Source organism: Alexandromys fortis, unplaced genomic scaffold (assembly GCF_014885135.2).
Source record: "Alexandromys fortis isolate MF-2015 unplaced genomic scaffold, M_Fortis_MF-2015_v1.1 scaffold_41, whole genome shotgun sequence".
NCBI lineage: Eukaryota > Metazoa > Chordata > Mammalia > Rodentia > Cricetidae > Alexandromys > Alexandromys fortis.
The window spans coordinates 10,875,736-10,896,011 of record NW_026067923.1 but is presented as its reverse complement, the minus strand read 5'-3'; the positions used below and the strand labels follow the sequence as shown (position 1 = coordinate 10,896,011).

Here is a 20,276-nt window from a genome sequence, read left to right as displayed (position 1 = left end):
TGCCTCTCTGACTTTTCCAGGGACAGAAGAGTTTACCAAAAATGAGAAATTTCTGGTATTCTTGTTTGGGGCTACATGCAGTTTTTATGTTCAGTTTTGCTCTACTGATAAGTTTTCTCCTGTCAGTGTCTGACTGACAGTAAGAAGGACTGTGTTCTCTTTGGAGAGAGGATGCTACTGCCAGTCATATAAGGAGATGGCTTAGATCAGCAGACAGCAAAATGGCTTTTAGTTCTACCATTTATCCTGCTTTGAACAAGGCTGCTCTAAAGAGATGTGGAGGCAAAGGCTACAACATCTCCTTTCTTGAAATTAACTAATCGCATAGCTGGGATTGACTCCTTTACAAAATGTCACATTACAAACTCCCCGAAGGCAGGGGGAACCTTTTCCAGTCTCACAGTAAATAAATAATAGCTTTATCTCTGATTAGTAAATACGCTTTTGGATCTCCTAGGATTAAGGTGAAGGACCTAATACATAGACTGCAAAGAAGTGTCTTTGTAGCTAAAAAAAATATCATTTTTATAGTTTGGACTTAAAAAACATCAATGAAAACAGGGCTGTAGGTTACACAGTTTTAACTGCACTGATGAAATAATTCAAAAACTTTATTGACCTATAACCTGATTAGATATGCCAGATGAGAATCAATATTGTACAGAAAGTTGTACAGAATTTTTACATAGAAAACTTTACATCTGTACCATATACATTTTATCCATCTGAAAAAATTTTCTACATCCACCGTTAATATGGAATGCTTGACAAGCTTTGCGTTTTAACCATCAGAGCACAATTCACAGTATGAATACATTTCCAGTAAATCTAACCTCCCCAAACCATGCCAGATTTGTTATTTTAATATATTCAACATTAAATTCTGTACATAGAATAAAATCTACATCAAGCCCCGCCACCCAAAAGAAAAAGTGACAGCAACCTAGATTCATTTTGCAGTGATTCAAGTTTCAGTCTGTGTGAAAACTTATCTACTTTAATGGCTCATCTTTAAAGCCCTAGGAGTATGTCACAGGTAGTTCTTGTCAGCACAGATGTCTCCTACCTTGGTGGTTTCCCCTCCTGTTGTGATCTTGCCAAGCACTGGCCACAACAGATTTAGATCATATTAAGCCCTCAAAATGACCATTCCCCCCAAAAGACAAAAGTTCAACCCAAATGTTTTAGTGCATTTGACAAAATATTATGGGTATTTAGCAAGTAGATAAGAAAATAAAGAAATCAAACAGTGCAGGAGGAACAATATGTTTAAGATTTTTATATTACAGACCTGCATCTCTGTACATTTTCACAGAAAGATGATGATTCCCAGTATCTCAGATAGCCTGAGTGTGCAAAAATCTTCAGAGTAAGAATACCATAGTTGCTAAATATCTTTTACCATGAGCAATAATTTTCTCCCTTCCCCCCAATTATAAACATTTTATCCTTCAAAATACAGCTCTCCTGAGTTGTACTTCTTGCAGAAGTTCCATCTTTATATCTATACTTCTTTGGGTAAGTTTCATTTCCGTACCTGCCAAAAGTGTGTGGGGCTCACCCTGCTCAGAGGACAGGGAAGGACTCGTGAAGGTAAGCTGACACTGTTTGAACAGGCTTTCTGCTCAACATGAGCCCAACATGACAGAGAAGCCACCAGACTACTAAAGGGACCGCATGGAGTGTTCCGACTGAGTTATAGCTGCAAGCATCTTTACCACTAATTCTCAGACACTGCAATTCAGAGAAACAATTTTTCAGTAGGAAACCTCTGCTCCAGGGTCCTTTTTGTAGAGCAGAGGAATGTAAACACCAACAGAAAAATATTCAGTTCTCATCATTGCTTGTTTATTCCCAGTTCCTGTTCAGGTGGTTGTGATATCTGAAAAACTATTCCAATTCGCAGGAAAAATCTTCTAAGAACAGCGCGAAGTTCAGGAATCAAGTCAAATTGCATAATTTCACATAAGAGAGGGTAGTAGAATGATGCATGAGCTTTAAACTGGGAGAGGAGATAAATGTCTCCATTAGTACCGCTTGTATTACAAACCACAGAAGCTAAGCTGCCTTTAAAAGCTAGAGCAGCCCTGATCGTAGAGGAGGGTCTGCCCAAGTATTAAGGACATGGATTATACAACTGAAAGTGTGAAAGGAATTAAAAACAACAAAAATGTGAATAAGCCCAGGCCACTTGGTTCTTTACTCTTTTAAAAAAACATTTTCTATTTACATATCTGACATTTAATAAATTAACATACTTTTTCTGCATATTGAGCAAAAGTAAGCAGGCTAGGGAGGAAAACTGAATTTACATTTCCATATAGATAATTTTTATCTTTATTTTTACTGGCATAATTGTTCACTCTGATTAACTGGAGAGCTACTAAATACACTAAAGGCTGGATGGATGCAGCCTGCGCACAGGCCCAAGAATCAGACATGGTGAGGCAGAGGCTCAGGGCAAGAGGCCTGTTTTCAGGGGTCATAATGGGGATTTCAATGCTGAGGATCTTATCAGTTGTGTCAGATGGGATTCTACTTCCTGCTCTAATTGAAGTGAGAGTGTGCATAGCCTAGGTTTAGTGCAAGGGACAGGGTGCACAGGGAGCCTCACACTTACCCTGTTGTCACTGATCTTTAGAACTTTAGTTAGGAACAATAAAAGTAAGTTAGTCCAGGCTTCCCGGTGACTTTCGGATGTCAGAGTGAGGAAGTAACTCAGTGCTTCACTGCAGACGCTGCAAAAGAGAAGGCTGGGTTTTAATATACTGAGACCTACTGGTCTGCACTCAGAGAGCTCCAGACAAAGGAGGGCAGGGAATATTAACTACTGCCGAACTGGTTGGATCCTATTTGTTTTTATTAACTCGGCAACAAGACTTGTTTTTCAAATTAGGAAGAAAACATTAAAGGAACAAACCCACATCTCCATTTTCTCTCTCACTTAGAGCCCCTGAGTGACAGAGCAGGTGTGCAGGCCTGCTGGTGAGACCGGGGTTGAAACTCGTGACTGCGAGGTTCAGCCTCTTCTGCACCTGATTGGACAGTGACTTGTGAGACATGTACTGAACCACTGCTCTCAGGACAGGAATGAGCAATGTATGGGCAGCCTTTCCTAAACAGCCTTTCAGTCTGAGCACAAGCTAAATTTACTTATGAAGTAAAACAGAATGAAACAAATTCAACTAATCAAAATTCCAACTGGGCAGTGGTGGCATACACCTTTAATCTCACCACTTGGGAGGCAGAGGTAGGCAGATCTTTCTGAGTCTGAGGCCAGCCTGGTCTACAGAATACCAGGACAGCCAAAGATACACAGAGAAACCCTACCTTGAAAAACAACAAATCTCCAAATAGGTTTTTAATAAAAAATGCAGGCAGACAAGGCAACCTGTCACTTTTCACGACTGCTTTATAACAAAGACCTATCTTAGGCACTGGAAGGAGTCAAGATCAAGTTTCTGAGTGATAAAAATTTCTCCTTTGTCCTTCCTGTATGTTAGACTTGACCTGCTTGGGTGCTGCTGTGGTCCAGACACCAGGAAGCATGCACAAGAGTCCACAGGAAGCCTGTGACACAGGGGAGATGCCAGGTTTGCAGGGAAGAGGGGCTGAATGCTAATCTTCATACTCATCTTCCAGACTCTAAAGGTTCAGCCATCTGCTGCCGCTACTGTCCCTTTTCCAGTCCACACAGCTACCATCCACGAGCCTTACTTTAGAAGCCTCTGCTGGACCTCTTCCCAGGCGCTGACTCGGCTCTCGTCCATGTACATCCGGAAGAGAATGCGCAGCCCACAGGCCAGGCTGCTTGTCTCCTGTTTTAGAAGATTGGGCTTGGACTTGCCTTTGAAGCCTGTAGAGGGGAAGTTTCTGGAGTTAGATGGGGAAGGCACCTTATAGAAGGGTCCAACAGCCGGTGGGGAGACAGCACTGGCTGCCTACAAAGTAGACCCTATAGCCCAGCACTTCTCAACCTGTGGGTGCCACCCTCTAGGGCCGCATATTTACAACACGAGTCATAGCAGAAGCAAAACTACAGTTAGGAAGTAGCAACGAAAATAATTTTGTGTGTGGGGGTGGCAGCTTTAGGAAGGCTGAGAACCACTGCTCTAAACCTCAGATATAAAATAATTTGGGAAAGCAAACGCCCTAAAGAATTACACCTGGAGCCCTGCAGGCAAAACAGCAGGTGCAGAGCTCTGCACATGGCAGGGCTCTATAATCAGAGGCTGTAGAGGGAGGGAGGGAGGGGCTGTTGCAAGCCAGAAACACGAAAGGGCAGAGGAGAAGCAGTGTCCTAGTCAGATGTCAGCATCTGTTCTCTGACTGGGTTGTAAAGGGAAGAGGATAAAGCCATGTTAGCTGAAAAAGCCAGGGACTACACAGCAGCCTGCATTCTACTGGATGCAGAAACAGCCCCTTCTTTATTTTTCTGGCTATGTTCTAAGAACCTTCTCCTATGAATGGGTACAAATATTTCTTGAATGTAATTTATACAAAGCTTATTTTTTATTCAAATCTGCTAAATTTCCTAAAACAAATGTAGTTTCCTCATGCACATCATTCCTTTTGGTTCCGAGGGAAGGCCATTCGTAGGGAAACAAAGTCATTCTAATAGGGATGGTAGAGTCCATGTGGAACCTGGACTTAAGTTCTTCTTTCAAAGGAGGAGTCTGTATTATGCCAACTTGCAATACGAAAGCAGTCCACATGATCTGAGGAAAACAAATCAGCCAGCTACTGAGGGGACTGAGCGGGGATGAACACTCAGAAATTCCAGCAACCACATGCCAGTGTGTTCTCAGTGACACTATGAGACACGATGGCCTACCTGCTTTCCACAGAGCAGTCCTCTGTTCATTGTTGGAATTAAATGCTTTTGCAAATCTATGCGACTCTAATAAGCAGTCCAGTAGCTTAAAAAGCTGTTGTGATGTTAAAAAACGGTACATTCCTTGGTCTTGAGTATCAACACGAACATCGAAGTCTACCGCATCTCTCTTTGGAAAACAAAATACCACAATACACACTTAAACTAGTTTTAGTAAACTTAAAACTCAACGCTCTCCCCTAGCCCTTTTCTCTTTACTATCTGTGTATCTATGTGCATGCCTGTTCATCTATATGTGCACTACATGGACGTAGGTGCCCGCCCACACGGGCCAGAGTTGAGAGTACTGGATCATCTGGAACTGCCTGCGGGAGTGCTGGGACTCAAACTGAGTCTTCTGCCAACAGCAGCAAGTGCTCTTAACCTTTGAGCCATCTCTACAGCTTCCACCTGCTATCCAAGACATGAGCAAATTCATCTTAACAAAGTAGAAAACACATGCCTTCTTTGAAGGGTTTGGTACCAGCACCCTTCCCATTGTCTCAGACCTTCCTGGAACCCTGACACAGGCTTTGGTCCTCCCAGGCCTGTGGTCATTGGCCACCTCAAGCAGTTTTGCATCTCTGAATAATGATTTTAATTACTCTCTTGCAGGATCCCTGTTCTTTTTCTGGCAATCTGATGGCAAATTACCTCCTCTGTGATCGCATCCATAGAGGTGGTAGGACTGAGGGCAACAGGCCTAGACAGCTTTTCTCCATGTTTCTCGATGGCCAGCTCAAGTGCTCACACACCCTGTGTCTAAAAAGCACTCTTCCCAGCCTCACATGGTGTGGGATTTTCTTCTCAACAACTCCTCCTCCCTCAAATGCACACACCTTTCCTAACTGCATCCTTTGCCTACCCCTCCACCACAAGTGGACTATTTAGTGTAACTGCAGAGGGCTCCACCCTCGACACCAGTCGCTAGGAAATACTGGATAGTACCTATTCCCCCTCCACCCTGGCTTTCTCTCTGGTGGGAAGTGCTCATCAATAAGCACGCTGACATACCACCAACCTGGGAGACCCCGCCATGCTCCTGCACTACTACTCCATTTCTTCAGACCTCTGCACAGAAGTCCTAACTAGTTAGAAGAGCTAACTAACAATACATACACTCTCCATCTCCTCTTACACCCACAGTGTTAAACTGAGTTCAATGTCAAGCTTATGGACTCCTGTGAACTATCAATGTCATGTGACCCATTTAGAGCACTTGGTTAATCCTTCTTAAAACATTTGTTTTACTTGACTTTGACCTGACCTTGCTTCTTCCTCTCTGGGGCTCACTGATTTCCAGGTCATCTCTACTGACTGTTTTGACAACTGTGGTGAATAAGGCCCCAGAGCTCACTCCCTGACCCTCCCTCTTTGCCATGGCCATTCTTATACCTCATGACATGAGCTCACGGCTCGGAATGACAACTACATGAAGGTCTTCCAAATGACATCTCTAGCCTGAATATTGTCTGAGGCCAGAGCCTGCAGCCGCCTCCTTCCTCTCACAGGCAAGCTGCCACCATCACAGGTTCTCACCTGGGCTGCAGCTAAGTTCTCTGCATCTTCCTTCTTACTTGTGGCTGGGAAGAACACAATGTTGTCGATGGTCTGGATGAGTTCCAGCTGCACAACACATTTAATCAACAGGGCAGCAAACAATTTTTGTTCTGGGAATTCTGTGAGGAAACCCCCCAATGCACATGCAAACAAAACATTATTTTGAATCCTTTATAATTTCTATGACATTACAACGCTAAGGAAACATTACTGTGTACAAACATCATTTGCATAGCTCACACTGAAGAAGATATCCTGCCTTTGTTCATAGATACCACTTGCTAAAGTTCACTTTGTATCAATGAAATGTTTAAGAAGGTAATTACTTAAACAAGTGGAAATATCTTCCATGATTTGAACAGTGTACTTGTTCAAATTGATTACTTTCAATTCAGGTTATTATTGAAATAAGTAGCTTTTCCTGATGTCCAAGTCTATTCTTTGAAAATATGAAAACCTGTATAAGGAAACCCCAGGACCCAAATCAACATAAAACAGAACATGGATAGCCAAGATTCTCATCAAACCATGGGATATTGTAGTTTAGCTGTCCGACAGGTTTATCTTGGTCCACATGTGTTTGTAGATTAAACTAATGCTTATTTTCAATTGATACACCAGTAAACAAATTATAAACATATGGGTTAAGGACACTGCCACTAAACCCAGTTTCAGAAGTGTTCCCCACACAGCCTTCTACTCCACAGCTAGGACAAACCACTGCTCAGTCTACCAGCCTGCTAGGATGGCATCAAAGGACAGCACAGCTTTTCAGTAACCAGGCAGCTAGGCAGGTACAGATGGAGGGGCTGAGAGAGAGAGAGGACTCAGCCACCAATTGCTGTGAGCACTGGGCAGCACTGATGTGGGCCAGGCAGGGAAGGGAAGGGTCAGACAGCAAGGCTGCATCTGGTTCCTGTTCTAATGGGCAACAGATGCTAAGAGGAATTACTTATTAATCAATCAGCGGCAAAAGTTCCAGCAGTTGCCGATTTATAATCCCTTAGTTTCTTTCTAATATGAAGAGCATTTACTATAAAATTCCCTCTCTGGTACCAATTTTTGCAAGTTAAACTTAATTACTGAGACATTTGAAAGTTCCCTGTTCAAATATTTTTCTAGAAATGTTGTTCTATATAGTATTTGGTTCTTATGGTTGAAGATAAGTTAAAAACAAAGAGCCCCACTAGGCCCACGGTCCCCCTTGCTACAGTGATAGCCAGCACTGTGCATTCTCACCCCTTTATTTTATTAGCCAAAACATCCCAGACCAGAGTCTTTTGGTAGCACTTGGACCCCAGAAGGGGCTGAGCAACAGGCAGGTGTTTAAGGAAAAGAGGTTTCATTAGGATGTTGGAAGAGCTCTGAGTGGTACCTAGATAACCTCAGTACCAGAGTTTGGCAGATAGGCTGCACTGTGACTCTCAGTAGGAATATAAACGGTGTTACTACCATGAACAACTTCATGGTTCTTTAGATGGTACGAAGAATTAGCATACAGCCCAGTAATTCTACTTTCAGGTACACTTACACAAGACCTGATAAGAGGGGTTCAGACTGCGTGGACACAAATACTCCCACTAGCACTGCTCATAATCCAAGTGCAGAAACACACAGAGGATTGTTAACTTGGTAATAGAAAGGAGTAAGTTACTGATTCATACTATGACGAATCTCAAGATCACACACTGTATGATTTCATCCATGTAAAACCCACAGAAAAGCCGAGACACACACACACACAGAGAGAGCAGAACGGTGGTTGTCAGGATAGAGAAGGGGAGAATAAGGAGTGGCTTCTCATTGACTATGGGATTTTCTTTCCGTAGTGATGAATAAGTTTTGTAACTAGTCATGGGTGGCGTCTGACAATATTCTGAATGTATGAAATCAAAGTCAGCTGTTTATTTGTAAATAGTCACTGTTCAGTGAGTATAGTCTCAATTAAAATTTCATTCCATTTATCTTCTGTTTACTGTGCATGTACATACATGTGTGTGTTGGCAGGTGGAGACCAGAGGGCAACTTTTAGGACTCAGCTCTTTCCTTCTACCATAGAGTTAACAAAGATCAAACTCAGGGCATCAGGCCTGGTGGCAAGTGACTTTACTTGTTGAGCCATCTAGTTGGTCACACAGACGCCAGTGTTATAAAGCGTTTAAAGCCACCTTCTTTTCTAAAGAGGTATATAGTCTTTCCTATGTGTTATTTGCTTTCAGCAAATAAAACTGAACTGATGTCAAAAAATCATTTTGGGGCAAAGGTGATGGACAATTCTGAAGGTGATCCATAGAGACAGGGTAGGCAGCAGTGCAGAAGACTTGGTCCCCTTAGCTGGGAGCTCCTGCATTGGGATCCTTTTCTAAGTACCCAACAGACAGGGAGAGGAAGACATGGGGTTTCCCACCTTTACACACAGAAAATGGGGTCTGAATATAGAGGAACAGAGAAGACCCCTGCGCCCAAGGCAAACATTAGCCAAAGTTGACACTGCAGATGTCATCTGTCAGACACGTCCACACTGGGGTAGAAACAGTAAAACATTATCTCAAACCTAATTACGGAATATGCTGATTAATAAGAGCAATAACCAGGCGATGGTGGCACATGTTGTTAATCCTAGCACTCAAAAGCATAGGCAAGAGGATCTCTCTGAGTTCAAGGTCAGCCTGGTCTACATAGTGAGTTCCAGAACAGTCAGAGATACATAGAAAAACACTGCCTTGAACCCTCCCCCCCAAGAAGAAGTGTATCAAAAAAATGACTCTTACCTATATAAAGTATATTTTTTTATTTAGATAAATAACTCACTTGCTGTAGGTTTCACTTTGCTAACTTCTTCATTCATAGTAGAAACAGAAACCAGTGGTGCCTGTTGTCTGTTATCAGAAGATCTTGGTTGAACAGAATCATGTATATCTACAGATTTCTGCGATATTGTATCCTAGTAAGATAAATTTATTGTTAAGCACACTGCAAGGAAGAACATACTTTCTGTTATTCATATTATACTATTTTTTTTAAAAAATTATAAAATTTAGATGTTATCCATGAAAAAAATCATTCTGCATTTAAATTATCTAGATACAGGTAAAAGCTGAACATCTTTAGGACAACAGCTAAGGGTTCATATGGGAGAAAGCTGCAAATCTGAGGCCAGCTTGGACTGCAGAAAGTGAAACTTAAAAAAACCTAAGCCCAGGCCAGGTGGTGGTGGCAGAAGCCTTTGATCCCAGCCCTAGGGAAGCAGAGGTGGGCAGATCTCTGTGACTTCGAGCGAGTTGCAGGACAGCCAAGGTTACATTAAAAAAAAAAAAAAAAAAGGCTCCCTTTCTGACCTTCTGTGAGTTCAGGCCTGATACCATCCGTGCTATGCTAAGTCGATGTTACATGCATGCAAAACTAGTCAGCAGGATGCACACGTGGAGGGCAATTTCATGGACTGTGGGAGTAGCTAGAGAAGTGTCTTCTGTTCTCAAGGAAACAAGCTGAGAAAGGAGAAGCTGGCTTTAGGATGAGCACTGCGCTATTTCTCTATATGGCCTCACCTGGGCTTTGTGGAGGCTTGTGTTCCTAGAAACAGTGCTGAGCAAGTAGATTTTAACTGGCTACAAGTCAAATGAGAACATAGTTTCCAGTTCTTGATAAAATACAACTATATGTACTTTTACTATAGGAGGATCAAGTATGAGAACATTTCTTAAAGATTTATTTTCAATTATGTGTATGCGTTCATTTGTGCAGATGCTCAGAGACCAGAACCAGGTGTTGGATCCCTGGAGCTGGAGTTACAGATGGGTGTAAGCTCCATGTGGGTGCTGAGGAACAAACTCAGGTCCTGTAGCAGCAGTTCCTGCTCTCAAACACCAGGTCTTTCTCTAGCACTCTACATCATAGAGCAGTTATTTTATTGTTATGGTTTTAGTAATCTAAGTAAGTTCTTTTTTAACATATAAGCAACGTTAAGTAAAAAATTGTTTTAGTGTAGCAGAGTATCTATTTGATCATACTGACTTCAAAAAACATTTTAAAATAAAAACACATAGGAATACTTACAGTAATACTTAAAACTGGGTTACAACACAAAGGGTTGAAAAATTATTTTAGAAATTTTTGAATGTTAGGGTAAAGAAAAATTCTTCATGTAGTTGTGAAAATATTGCCTAGATATGCTAACTAGTATTTTACATTTAAAAATCTTTTAAGTGTATGTGTATCAAAAAATTTTTTGAGTATGTCTAAGAAACAAATGGAAGCATGCTGATCAATTAGTAGGGAGGTAGAAAACCTGTTATATTTTAAGCCCTGAATTCTTTCTTGTACATATACTTTTATTACATCTATTTTTATAGTGACCAGTTACTTTTAAAATACTATTTTAAGTGCACAGCAAGAATTACTTCAGCTAGGAGTGGCAGCGGGAACTTCCGACAACCTTGGCCAGTTCTACGTAGTTAGAGGAAAAGAGAAACACAGACTGAGAACACAGCTGATAGGAGCAGAACGGCGGCAACAGCAGCAGCTTCAAGATCACAAGGTGAGCAGGGGCAAGTGGGACTTATCTTTGTTACCCAAGCCTGAGGTTGTGGTGAGATGCCTGACTTAATCTTCACCACAGTGACATACAGAACAGTACAGACCCATACTGCATATGCTACTCTGTGTGACAGAAGAGGATGTTCAACAAGTGATGGGGTGTCTAACGCATCAAACCAACACATCAATGATGGAGCAATTATGAATCTCTGTGGCAGATACCACAAGAAACAGAATACTACTCTAGTATGTAATCTATGTTTTTCCTATTAACAATTAGTTGAGAAATTTAAAAGCTATGGGAAGCAAACAGGTCAGTGGGCACTATCTTGCTACTACGCTCTCTGAGGTTTAAAATTCAAGGGCTAGGGACTGTTGACAGTTTTTGCAGAAAACCTGGGTTTGTTTCCATGTGTAACTTAAGTTCTAGGGGACCTGGCAACGCTTCTGGCCTCCATAGGGTCCTACATACTGTGGAGCATAAAATTTCATGTAGGAAAATATACATAACACACATAAATCTTTTTAAAGTTTTCAAGGGCTAGAAAACCAACATGAACAGTGTGACCCAGTTTTTTTTTTTTTTTCTTGCTGTTTTTGGTAAAATGGAAAAGGTAGAATCAGAATGAAGCCTACATATTGGATAAAAATAGTTCCAACAAGAATGTTTTGATTGTGGTGATCTGAGTTATCCTTTTGGTATCTTCAAAAAAAGATGTGAATCTCATAGTGGTTAAAGAACACAATATTTGCAAATTCCCCTAAAAGGACTGGATAAACCATGTGGAGAGAGCATGTGAGGGAGTGAGCCGATGACAGATGCAGCACACAGGGCGAAGGTACAGGGGAGCGTACATGTGAGCTGGCTAGGACACAGCCTCTATGTTCCAGTCACTTAATGCTGGTCAAGTGTTTCCTGTACAGCTGTGTAGGAATCTAATATATGGGCTGAAGGGCACACTAGAATTCGTTCACTATTTTCTATATAATGAAATTATATCAAAGTAAAAAGGTAAAACAAGATTTAATATCTTTAGTGTAAAAAAATCTCTATAATCTGGCTTCTACATTCATAACCCTTGAAATTATTTTATTCTATGCCCTAAATAAACAGTAATTTTAAGTATTCCCTTCATGGTACTTACAGAGTATAAAACTCTTATATGTAAAATTTATCATCAGGAATTTTAATCTGAGAATTTCACATAAGAAACTTACACTGTCTTTTAAGAAGAGCTGGTCTCACTGCCAGAGTTCAGATATTTGTATCCAGACATTCCTATATGCCACTCTTTAGTGTATGTGTGGAATCAGAAACAAAGTTCATGCTCAAACTTAATCCTCTGAGCAGTAAGAGTTCATCTGACAAGAGGCAGTGCCCTATGGACAGAGTGATGTCTTACTATAAAAGGTTAAGGGGCCAGTGTGGAAGGAGAGGGCAGCCTCCCGTAGACACATGCTGCTCCCTTGCAGTCGCCCTCCACACTGAGAAGCCGGCCTCGGGTATCTCTAGACTACCTAGGGTTCATCTGTAACAGCAATGGGAACATTAGGGCTCTGACACGTAGACTTTGGCTACAGTTAAATTACTTGCCATAGACAAAATCAAATAAGGTTTACTTACCAATTGTTTGTCACTCATGGGTGATGGAGAGGGGGGAGCAGCCTCTCCTGAAGTAGGACGCCACGTCAGGAGCCTTTAAGACACCAGAACAAAACCAGTCACTGGGCCACAGTAAAGAGTTATGCCACATGCAACATATTTTAAATGGGCATTAAAAAGGGGAAAAAATTACAGTTTGACTACTGATAAAAGCAATTTTCTGAGATCTATTCAGTAAAAATTTTCAAAGATGTACTTTTGGAGATTAATTCAGCAGCACTCAATATAGTTATAAGGATAACAGTTTCATAGAAAAATATACTTTCTAAAGTGCCATGGATTTCAGACTTATTTCTTCTAAATATTAATGTCTTAAATATCACCTTAGAGCAAGCTTGTTTTTTTCCTTTTTGTTTGTTTGTTTGTTTTTGTTGTTTTGAAGAAAGGATTTCTCTGTAGTTTTGGAACCTGTCCTGGAACTAGCTCTTGTAGACCAGGCTGGCCTCGAACTCACAGAGATCCACCTCCCTCTGCCTCCCAAGTGCTGGGATTAAAGGTGTGCGCCACCACCACCATGCTTGCAAACTTGTTTTAAAAGTCTGACACTTTTCAAAACAACAACAACAACAACAACAACAAAACCTCATAGAATTAAAACTTAAAACAAAATTAAAATCTATAAAACTCTTAAAATTCTATTTTTTTAAAAGATAGAAAAATTAGGTCAACAAAGTCCCAAAGATAAATTAACTTGCCACTTATGAATTAGGAACTTGCAGAAGAAATATGTTTAAGAATCAAAGCTCTAGAATCCAGGCAGACAGATGCCAAAAATGGTTTCGCTGCAATAAAGAGAAGTTGGAAATCGATCTTTTCTATTAAGAAAGTTATATATACATATGTTACCATGAGTGTGTAACTTAACAAATTAAAACACATGCAGATCCAATTAAAAATAATGCGTAGCCAGGAGATTTATATAAAGAGCTTATGGGGATGGAGGGAGTAGGGAGAGCTGCAAAGCAAGGATTCATACTATCTCACCCTGCCGCAGGGAAGTGAGAAAATATACTGAATAACTGGAAGTGGGTCAAAGAAATCATTGTGCATTTTTCAGTGTAGACTACTTTTCTAGTTAGTGATCTGTTTTACTTTCTATTTATAATTTTACTATTTATAAGGCTATTACAAGAACGTAAACGAGCTTTAATTCATGTTACAAAACAGGATACAAAGCTTAAAAAGTGGAACAGCTGATAATTTTCATATGACTTTATATCACCACTGGGTGTATTTAATGTTTCTAGGAAGAGTCTATCTATAGACTTAAACATTTCAGACAGCAAGTAAAGCTATATACAAATCAGAAAGCCCCAGGGCTGTGCTGGACTATTGCTGGACTATGTGCTGGACATGAATTCCAATCCATCCTATGAATAATCCAGGTGTTGATGTATCTGTTTCTTTATTGATTAAAAACTACTCATAATTCATTCCTCACAGAAAGATAACAATTGAGTGTACAGTGTAGTGTTTACAAACAGATTTTCTATAGATTAATAAATCTACTGTAACCGAAAGACATGTTAAGGAAGGCTCTCGTTAACTCAATCTATCACCTGGTGATATGTTCAAAAACCAAAAGAATCATCACATTATGATCCAAATTTTGGAAAAACACAGAAGATTCTTGTTTACAAAGAACTTACTTCATGTAGTTTTTACATTTCAGTAATTACTCACTTTTAAACCCAGTCAATATATAAATACAGAGTAGACCTGAATAAAATCTTACGCATGTGGTATTGTAGTTTTGAAGATATCCAGGGTGCAGTTACACGTTTTATCCCAGATTTCGAGAGTAAACTTTTCACCATTCAGAATAACCACATTTTCTAAGCAGTTTGTACCAGAGCGTGCTAACTGCTCGTTGTCTACAAGAGAAAAGAGAAATTCATTGACATATCTCAGGTGTCATGTGTCACACTAGGTGTGTACACAGCTGGTACAGACCTACCTTGTTGCACACACCAGTAGAGCTGGGCAAAAATATCATCCAAAAGTACATCACTAAGAACTTCTAAATACTGGGTGAACACATCACAGATTGCATAAAGGGCATGGTTGCAAGTTGTTGTCATCCATTCGGCTTTCTGGGGGGAAAGGGGATCATGAAAGAAGGTCATGCTGCCCATCAATCACTAGACCCTGTCTCAAATTGCCTCTCCTAAATTACATGAAAGATAATTACACAAGTCTCCATGTCATATTGCTATACAGGACAGAGAGGAAAAATGAGACTCTCTGGCCACAGAATCTGAAATACTTATCTAAGTGGTTTATAGTAAAATAAATTGAAATAACTACAGTTAATTTTACTTTGTATTCTTTACTGAACAAGAATTCAGCATCTAATATTAATAAAAGTTACTGGTGTTTCTTTCTTATGACTATAACAAACTATGGAAGAGAAGCTGACAATTAACAAAAAGCAATGAAAATAAAAAGTAAATCACTAACAGCCCTATTTCCAAATAGTGCCCTTGCTAATGAAAGAAAATAGTATTTCTCATGTACTGAAGACACCATATTCTAGGAATTCTTTATGTTCAGTGTGTTTAATTTCAAACACTAACACATACCGAGTGAAAACCCCGAAGAATGTTACAACTTTATGCTAAGGAAAATGTTGTGTTCTCTTACCTCTGTCTGTTGCTCTGGCAATTTCATATTGTCAAATATTCTGAAAACAATTCTAAACAAGTCCTGCCACCAGTGCTTCTCGTAGGTGTGGCCATATGTCTTCATTATCTCAAACATGACTGTTAAGCCCCTAAGTAACAGAACACAGTTAAAAAAGCTGTAATGAGAAGCAGCCAGACTGTCTTAAGAAAGCTTTAAAAGTTTACAAACCTACTAAAAAAGGAAAGTTAATATTGGTTGTTAATGTATATTGAATATAAAGCAATTTAAGTTGTAAAATAACAGGTTCCTTTAGGATACATCATCCAGAAAATAAAAACTCCAAAGGCTCTGACGTTAAGGTTGTTTATTTTTCTGTCCCGCTCAGCTGCTGACGACTGTACATGGACTCCGCAGTGGTCCACTAGGAATGGCTTCTATAGCTCATCTGTTTGAATGCTCGGTCACTAGGGAAAGGCGCAACTTGTTAGGGATTAGGAGCTGTGGCCTTGATGGAAGAAGTGGGGAACAGAAAAAATCTCGTGTTAACTTCTGTCTAGTAATATGTCTGCACCCTTCAACTCAGAAGTTTTTATTTCTAGAAGTGTTAAAATGGTCAATATCTTTAAACATTACCTAACGACTGGTACAGAGCCTAGTTCATATGCTGCTGTGTTCTTCAGGCCTAGCACATGTAGTAGGTTCTCGAAAAACATGTTATGTGGATATGTAAGATAAGTATGATGTATGTTCAGTACCTCAGCAAGTTCCCACCAGCCTGCAACACCTAATGCATGTTAGGAACAAGATATGAGACTGAAGTGACTCTCTTCCTTACGTTAAAACTATACCCATCAAAATTAGCTGGGAATTACAGCCTGAGGCACTTTACACTTTTATAGCTGTTTTTGTTATAAAAGAAATTCTTACAAAATAGATAATAATCCAAAGTAGGGCTCAGACCATACAAGTTACTCATAAAACTCCGTAATATCAATAACATTATCAAATATTTTATTTTATACTTTTACATGGCAGACTGTTTGGCAGAGGACCTCTTTAGCAACTTGTTAAAATTCAAGACTGTTCCTTTATAAATTCTTTTAGCCAGTGTCGCTTCTGTAAGCATGAGTACATATGAGGGAGAGGCAGAAGGATCAGGAGCCTAAGGTCAGTCTGAGCTACATGACATTTTGTATCAAAAACAAAACAAGAGCTAATTAATTTAAAAAAATGCTTCTACCAGGAAAAAAATTTTGTCATTTATTGAAATTTCTGAGTAGAAACAAGTGAAAAAAAATTGTTCACAGTATTAAACAGACTAAAAGACAGATTTAAGTAAAGTAATATATTTCATTTTCCACTAATATATTTAGTAATCATATTATTATATGTAGACCTGCAGCCATTCAGTCAGAAAGGAACACACAAGAAGAAAGGCAGAGATGCAGTCACCAGCCAGATGCAGAGGAAGCAAGATGAAAATAACTTACTGAGAAAAAGCACCAAGTCACATGGATAACATTGACAAGAATTATGTTAATTTAAGTTGTAAGAGCTAGTTAATAATAAGCCTAAGCTAATTAGTCAAACAGTTTATAATTAATATAAGCCTTTGTGTGTTTCTTTGGAACTGAATGGCTGTGGGACTAGGCAGGACAAAAACTTCCATCTACAAATGCCCCCCAAATGTTTGGCAGGAATTTCCATATAAAGTCCGAGAAAGCTTTAAAAAAGGTTTCTAGACAGACAAGGACAGAGTCAAGCTCAGTGTCTTGGTAACCATCTTTATTCGGGTAGGGTCTGTTTTGCTGATGAAAGCAGAGTTGTGGCTCCTTTAAGAGAAGCTTCCTGACTCATATAAGCAGAAAAAAATCCTGTGGCTCTTTTAAGAGGCTCTGTCACCAAACAATTAAATGGTGTTTATGAGCAGTCTAAAGCAGGCTTGTTGGCAGTGGCATAAACCTTCAAACTCCACAGAATTGTGGCAATAAAATACGGCTCCTGCCAGTACCTCTGCCATAAAGATAGATTCTCAGAAATCTAAGGAATGGGGCACAGCAAGCTGCCAAAGTCACAGCTTTAATCCTAGCCATATCCCTTAGCAGAATAAAGACTCATGTGGTCAGAAAAAGATAGAGATATGCAGTAAAGACAGATGCAGATGAAAAACAAACCTCCAAATGCTTTACAGTGTGTTTAAAAATATATGTAGACTTGGGAGAGGAAAAAAAAAGATAAAGTCCTTAAAAAAAGAAACAGTGTAGCTGGAAGTGGTGGTGCACACCTTTAATCCCAACACTTGGGAGGCAGAGGCAGGTTGATCTCTTTTACTTTGAGGCCAACTTAATCTACAGAGTAAGTTCCAGGGTGGCCAAAGATACACATAGAAACCCTGTCCTAAAAAACCAAAAATTAAAAAGTTACATAAAGATGGGTACTGCATGTTATTGTGTTGTCTTTGAATTGTTTGACTGCTGAGGAAGAAGCAATAGCTGCTAAAAGACATTTGATTATAAATGCTGTTGGATTAATCTAACCTACATATTTTGAAAATGCCTTGACTTCAAAATTTAAGTCAAAAGGTATGTTACTTTGGAGAAGGTTTTGCTTTTATTTCCAAAGGAAATAAGAGGCTGTGAATTCATTCTGGGTTAAGAAAAATCAGGTTCACTCAAGAAAGACCCCACAGGAGCAGATGGCTCTCTGTTGCAGCTTCTTCTGCATTCCATATCCAGAACAGCTTCAAGGTGGTAAGTTGAGGTGACACAGTTTCATAGAATACTCCAGTCAGGATTTGACCATAATCCTAATGTTCTCAGGGTCCCCCAAAGATTTACCAGCAAGCCCAATCAGCAAGAAGTAGCCTAGAAAGCTAGGCCCACATCCCCCACCCCCCCAACTGGATTATGGATGTTTGTCTTTGTTTAGCATACTGGTTACAAGTTGTTATGGATAGTGATCAGGAAAAAAACTAAAGAAAGGAGATTAGATTCAAGGTTTTTGTTTTGAAAAGATAAAAGAGGAAACGCTGACAAATAATCATCTTGTACACTGTAAAAATCTGTCACTGATATTGGTTTAATAAAACATTGAATGGCCAGTAGCCAGGCAGAAAGAACAGGCAGGGCAACCAGACTAGGAGAATTCTGGGAAGAGGAAAGTTAGAGAACCAGTCATCAGCCAGACGCAGAGGAAGCAAAATGATAATTCATTACTGAGAAAAGGTACTAAGCCTTGTGGCTAAACCTAGTTAAGAATTATTGGTTAAGTTGTAAGAGCTAGTTAATAAAAAGCCTGAGCTAATAGACCAAAACAGTTTATAATTAATATAAGCCTCTATGTGTTTCCTTGGGACAGAATGGTTATGGAATCAGGTGGAACAAAAACTTCTGTCTATAAATATAGTCTAAAATGTGCCTATCTAACTCTTTTCTTTTTTTTTTCAAAACAGGGTTTCTCTGGGTAGCCCCAGGTATCCTGGAACTCGCTCTGTAAACCAAGCTAGCCTGGACTCACAGAGATCTGCCTGCCTTCTTTGACCCTCCCCTCCCCCCGTGCTAGGATGAAAGGTGCAAGCCATCACAGCTTGGCTGGCAAGATCGATCAATGCCCCCCCCCCCTCTCTCTCTCTCTAATTCTTAATATATTTGGTTAAAAGAAAACAATAATTTTGTGGTCTCTAACTGTAAACGTGTGTTTATCCATAATAAAAGTTAATGAGAATAAAAATAAATCTTTCAAAACTTAAATTTCAAATATGCATTGTTACCTGGTTCTTACATCTAATTTGCATCTATTGATGATACATGATAGCTCGAAGAGAATCGGGAACCACCCTCTCACCCACACCCTGTCTTCAGGGGCCACATTCATGTCGTCACTCGTGTACTCCTTGAAAGCCTTCAAGAAGAAGGATGCAATCAGTAAGGCAAATATACATATTCTGACACAGTCAGTAATATTTCTCAGGAAAAGCACTAAGTGCTTTACCAATCAAAAGTGAGAAACTTAATATTAATAATTCACACAAAGCTGAAGACTTATAACTACCTGTAAAGAGCCTTTGATTAGACTTTTTAAAGATGGTTTTACAGGGCTAGTCACAGCTTAGCAGATAAGACCACATCCTACTCTTGTAAGGAAACTGGGTTTGGTTCCCAGCACTCCTGTGAGGTGGTTAGCAACCTGTTAACTCCAGTTCTAGGGGCATTTAATGCTTCTGGCTTCCACAAAAACATGCCTATACACATGTGCACATACCTCCTTCCCCACATATACACAGAATAGGTTCAGATATTCAAGGTCAAATTAGCAAGGCTGTCAATTCAGTCTTTTATTTCAGTGTTTAAGTACACACTCATCCATGTGTAACTTCAGTGCTGCAAGGCACAGGCAGATAGGCGGTAGGTCAGGATTCTTAGAAATAGGCCAGGCCTCTTTCTCCTTTACTTGCCTTGCAACTATGGACACAACTTAAAACTTCTCGCACCTGTCTCCTTATCCATATAAAGCTGTAACACTAGCTGTCCCATTTGGTGTTATGAAAATCAAATGAATAAATGTATTTACTTGGGAGAACTGTAACTCAGAATCAAGTTCAAACTAATTTTGGACTCAAAATAAATGCTTCCTGTACAGTAACTTTCCAAACAAATACAGACTTCACATTGTACCCATTACTCAGCAATATTCTGTTTACTAAATGATGCTACTATACCTGAGGTCTATCAGACACATATTTTGCACAATGGCGAATTAGTCGGATCGCTTCCATACTTGTGTCTGGGAAAGCTGCATTACATGCGAACTCAGACAAACACTTCACTGCATCCTGGAAAGAATCAATAGTGGCTGGAAAGTGTTTTTCAAATACAAGAGCTAAAACAGAGAAAAATAAATAGAAATAACTACACATTTTCAATTATTTTAATTGTATCCAAGATATATTAATCTCTAAAGGAGTACATACTTCTAACAGGTTGTCAAGGGTTTTACCACCTAAAAAAAAAATGTGTATGG

The 20,276-nt window shown here is 39.7% G+C and overlaps 1 protein-coding gene across 2 annotated transcripts in view; it reads right to left on the bottom strand.

Moving 5' to 3' along the window:
- Arfgef1 (ADP ribosylation factor guanine nucleotide exchange factor 1) overlaps nt 1-20,276 on the bottom strand; it is a 109,252-nt gene that overhangs the window by 12,097 nt on the left and 76,879 nt on the right. The window contains exons 28-39 of one of the 2 annotated variants that reach the window (XM_050142023.1): nt 19,975-20,135; nt 19,027-19,157; nt 15,276-15,405; nt 14,590-14,725; nt 14,368-14,506; nt 12,594-12,666; nt 9,245-9,377; nt 6,413-6,552; nt 4,835-5,003; nt 3,718-3,856; nt 2,621-2,738; nt 596-2,002 (exon numbers count right to left, since the gene is read on the bottom strand). In XM_050142023.1, coding sequence (XP_049997980.1) covers nt 1,838-2,002; nt 2,621-2,738; nt 3,718-3,856; nt 4,835-5,003; nt 6,413-6,552; nt 9,245-9,377; nt 12,594-12,666; nt 14,368-14,506; nt 14,590-14,725; nt 15,276-15,405; nt 19,027-19,157; nt 19,975-20,135 — 1,634 coding nt within the window. In that variant the 3' untranslated portion in view covers nt 596-1,837. Of the gene's footprint in view, nt 1-595; nt 2,003-2,620; nt 2,739-3,717; nt 3,857-4,834; nt 5,004-6,412; nt 6,553-9,244; nt 9,378-12,593; nt 12,667-14,367; nt 14,507-14,589; nt 14,726-15,275; nt 15,406-19,026; nt 19,158-19,974; nt 20,136-20,276 lie in introns of those variants that run through there. The other variant, XM_050142024.1, reaches the window with a different exon arrangement.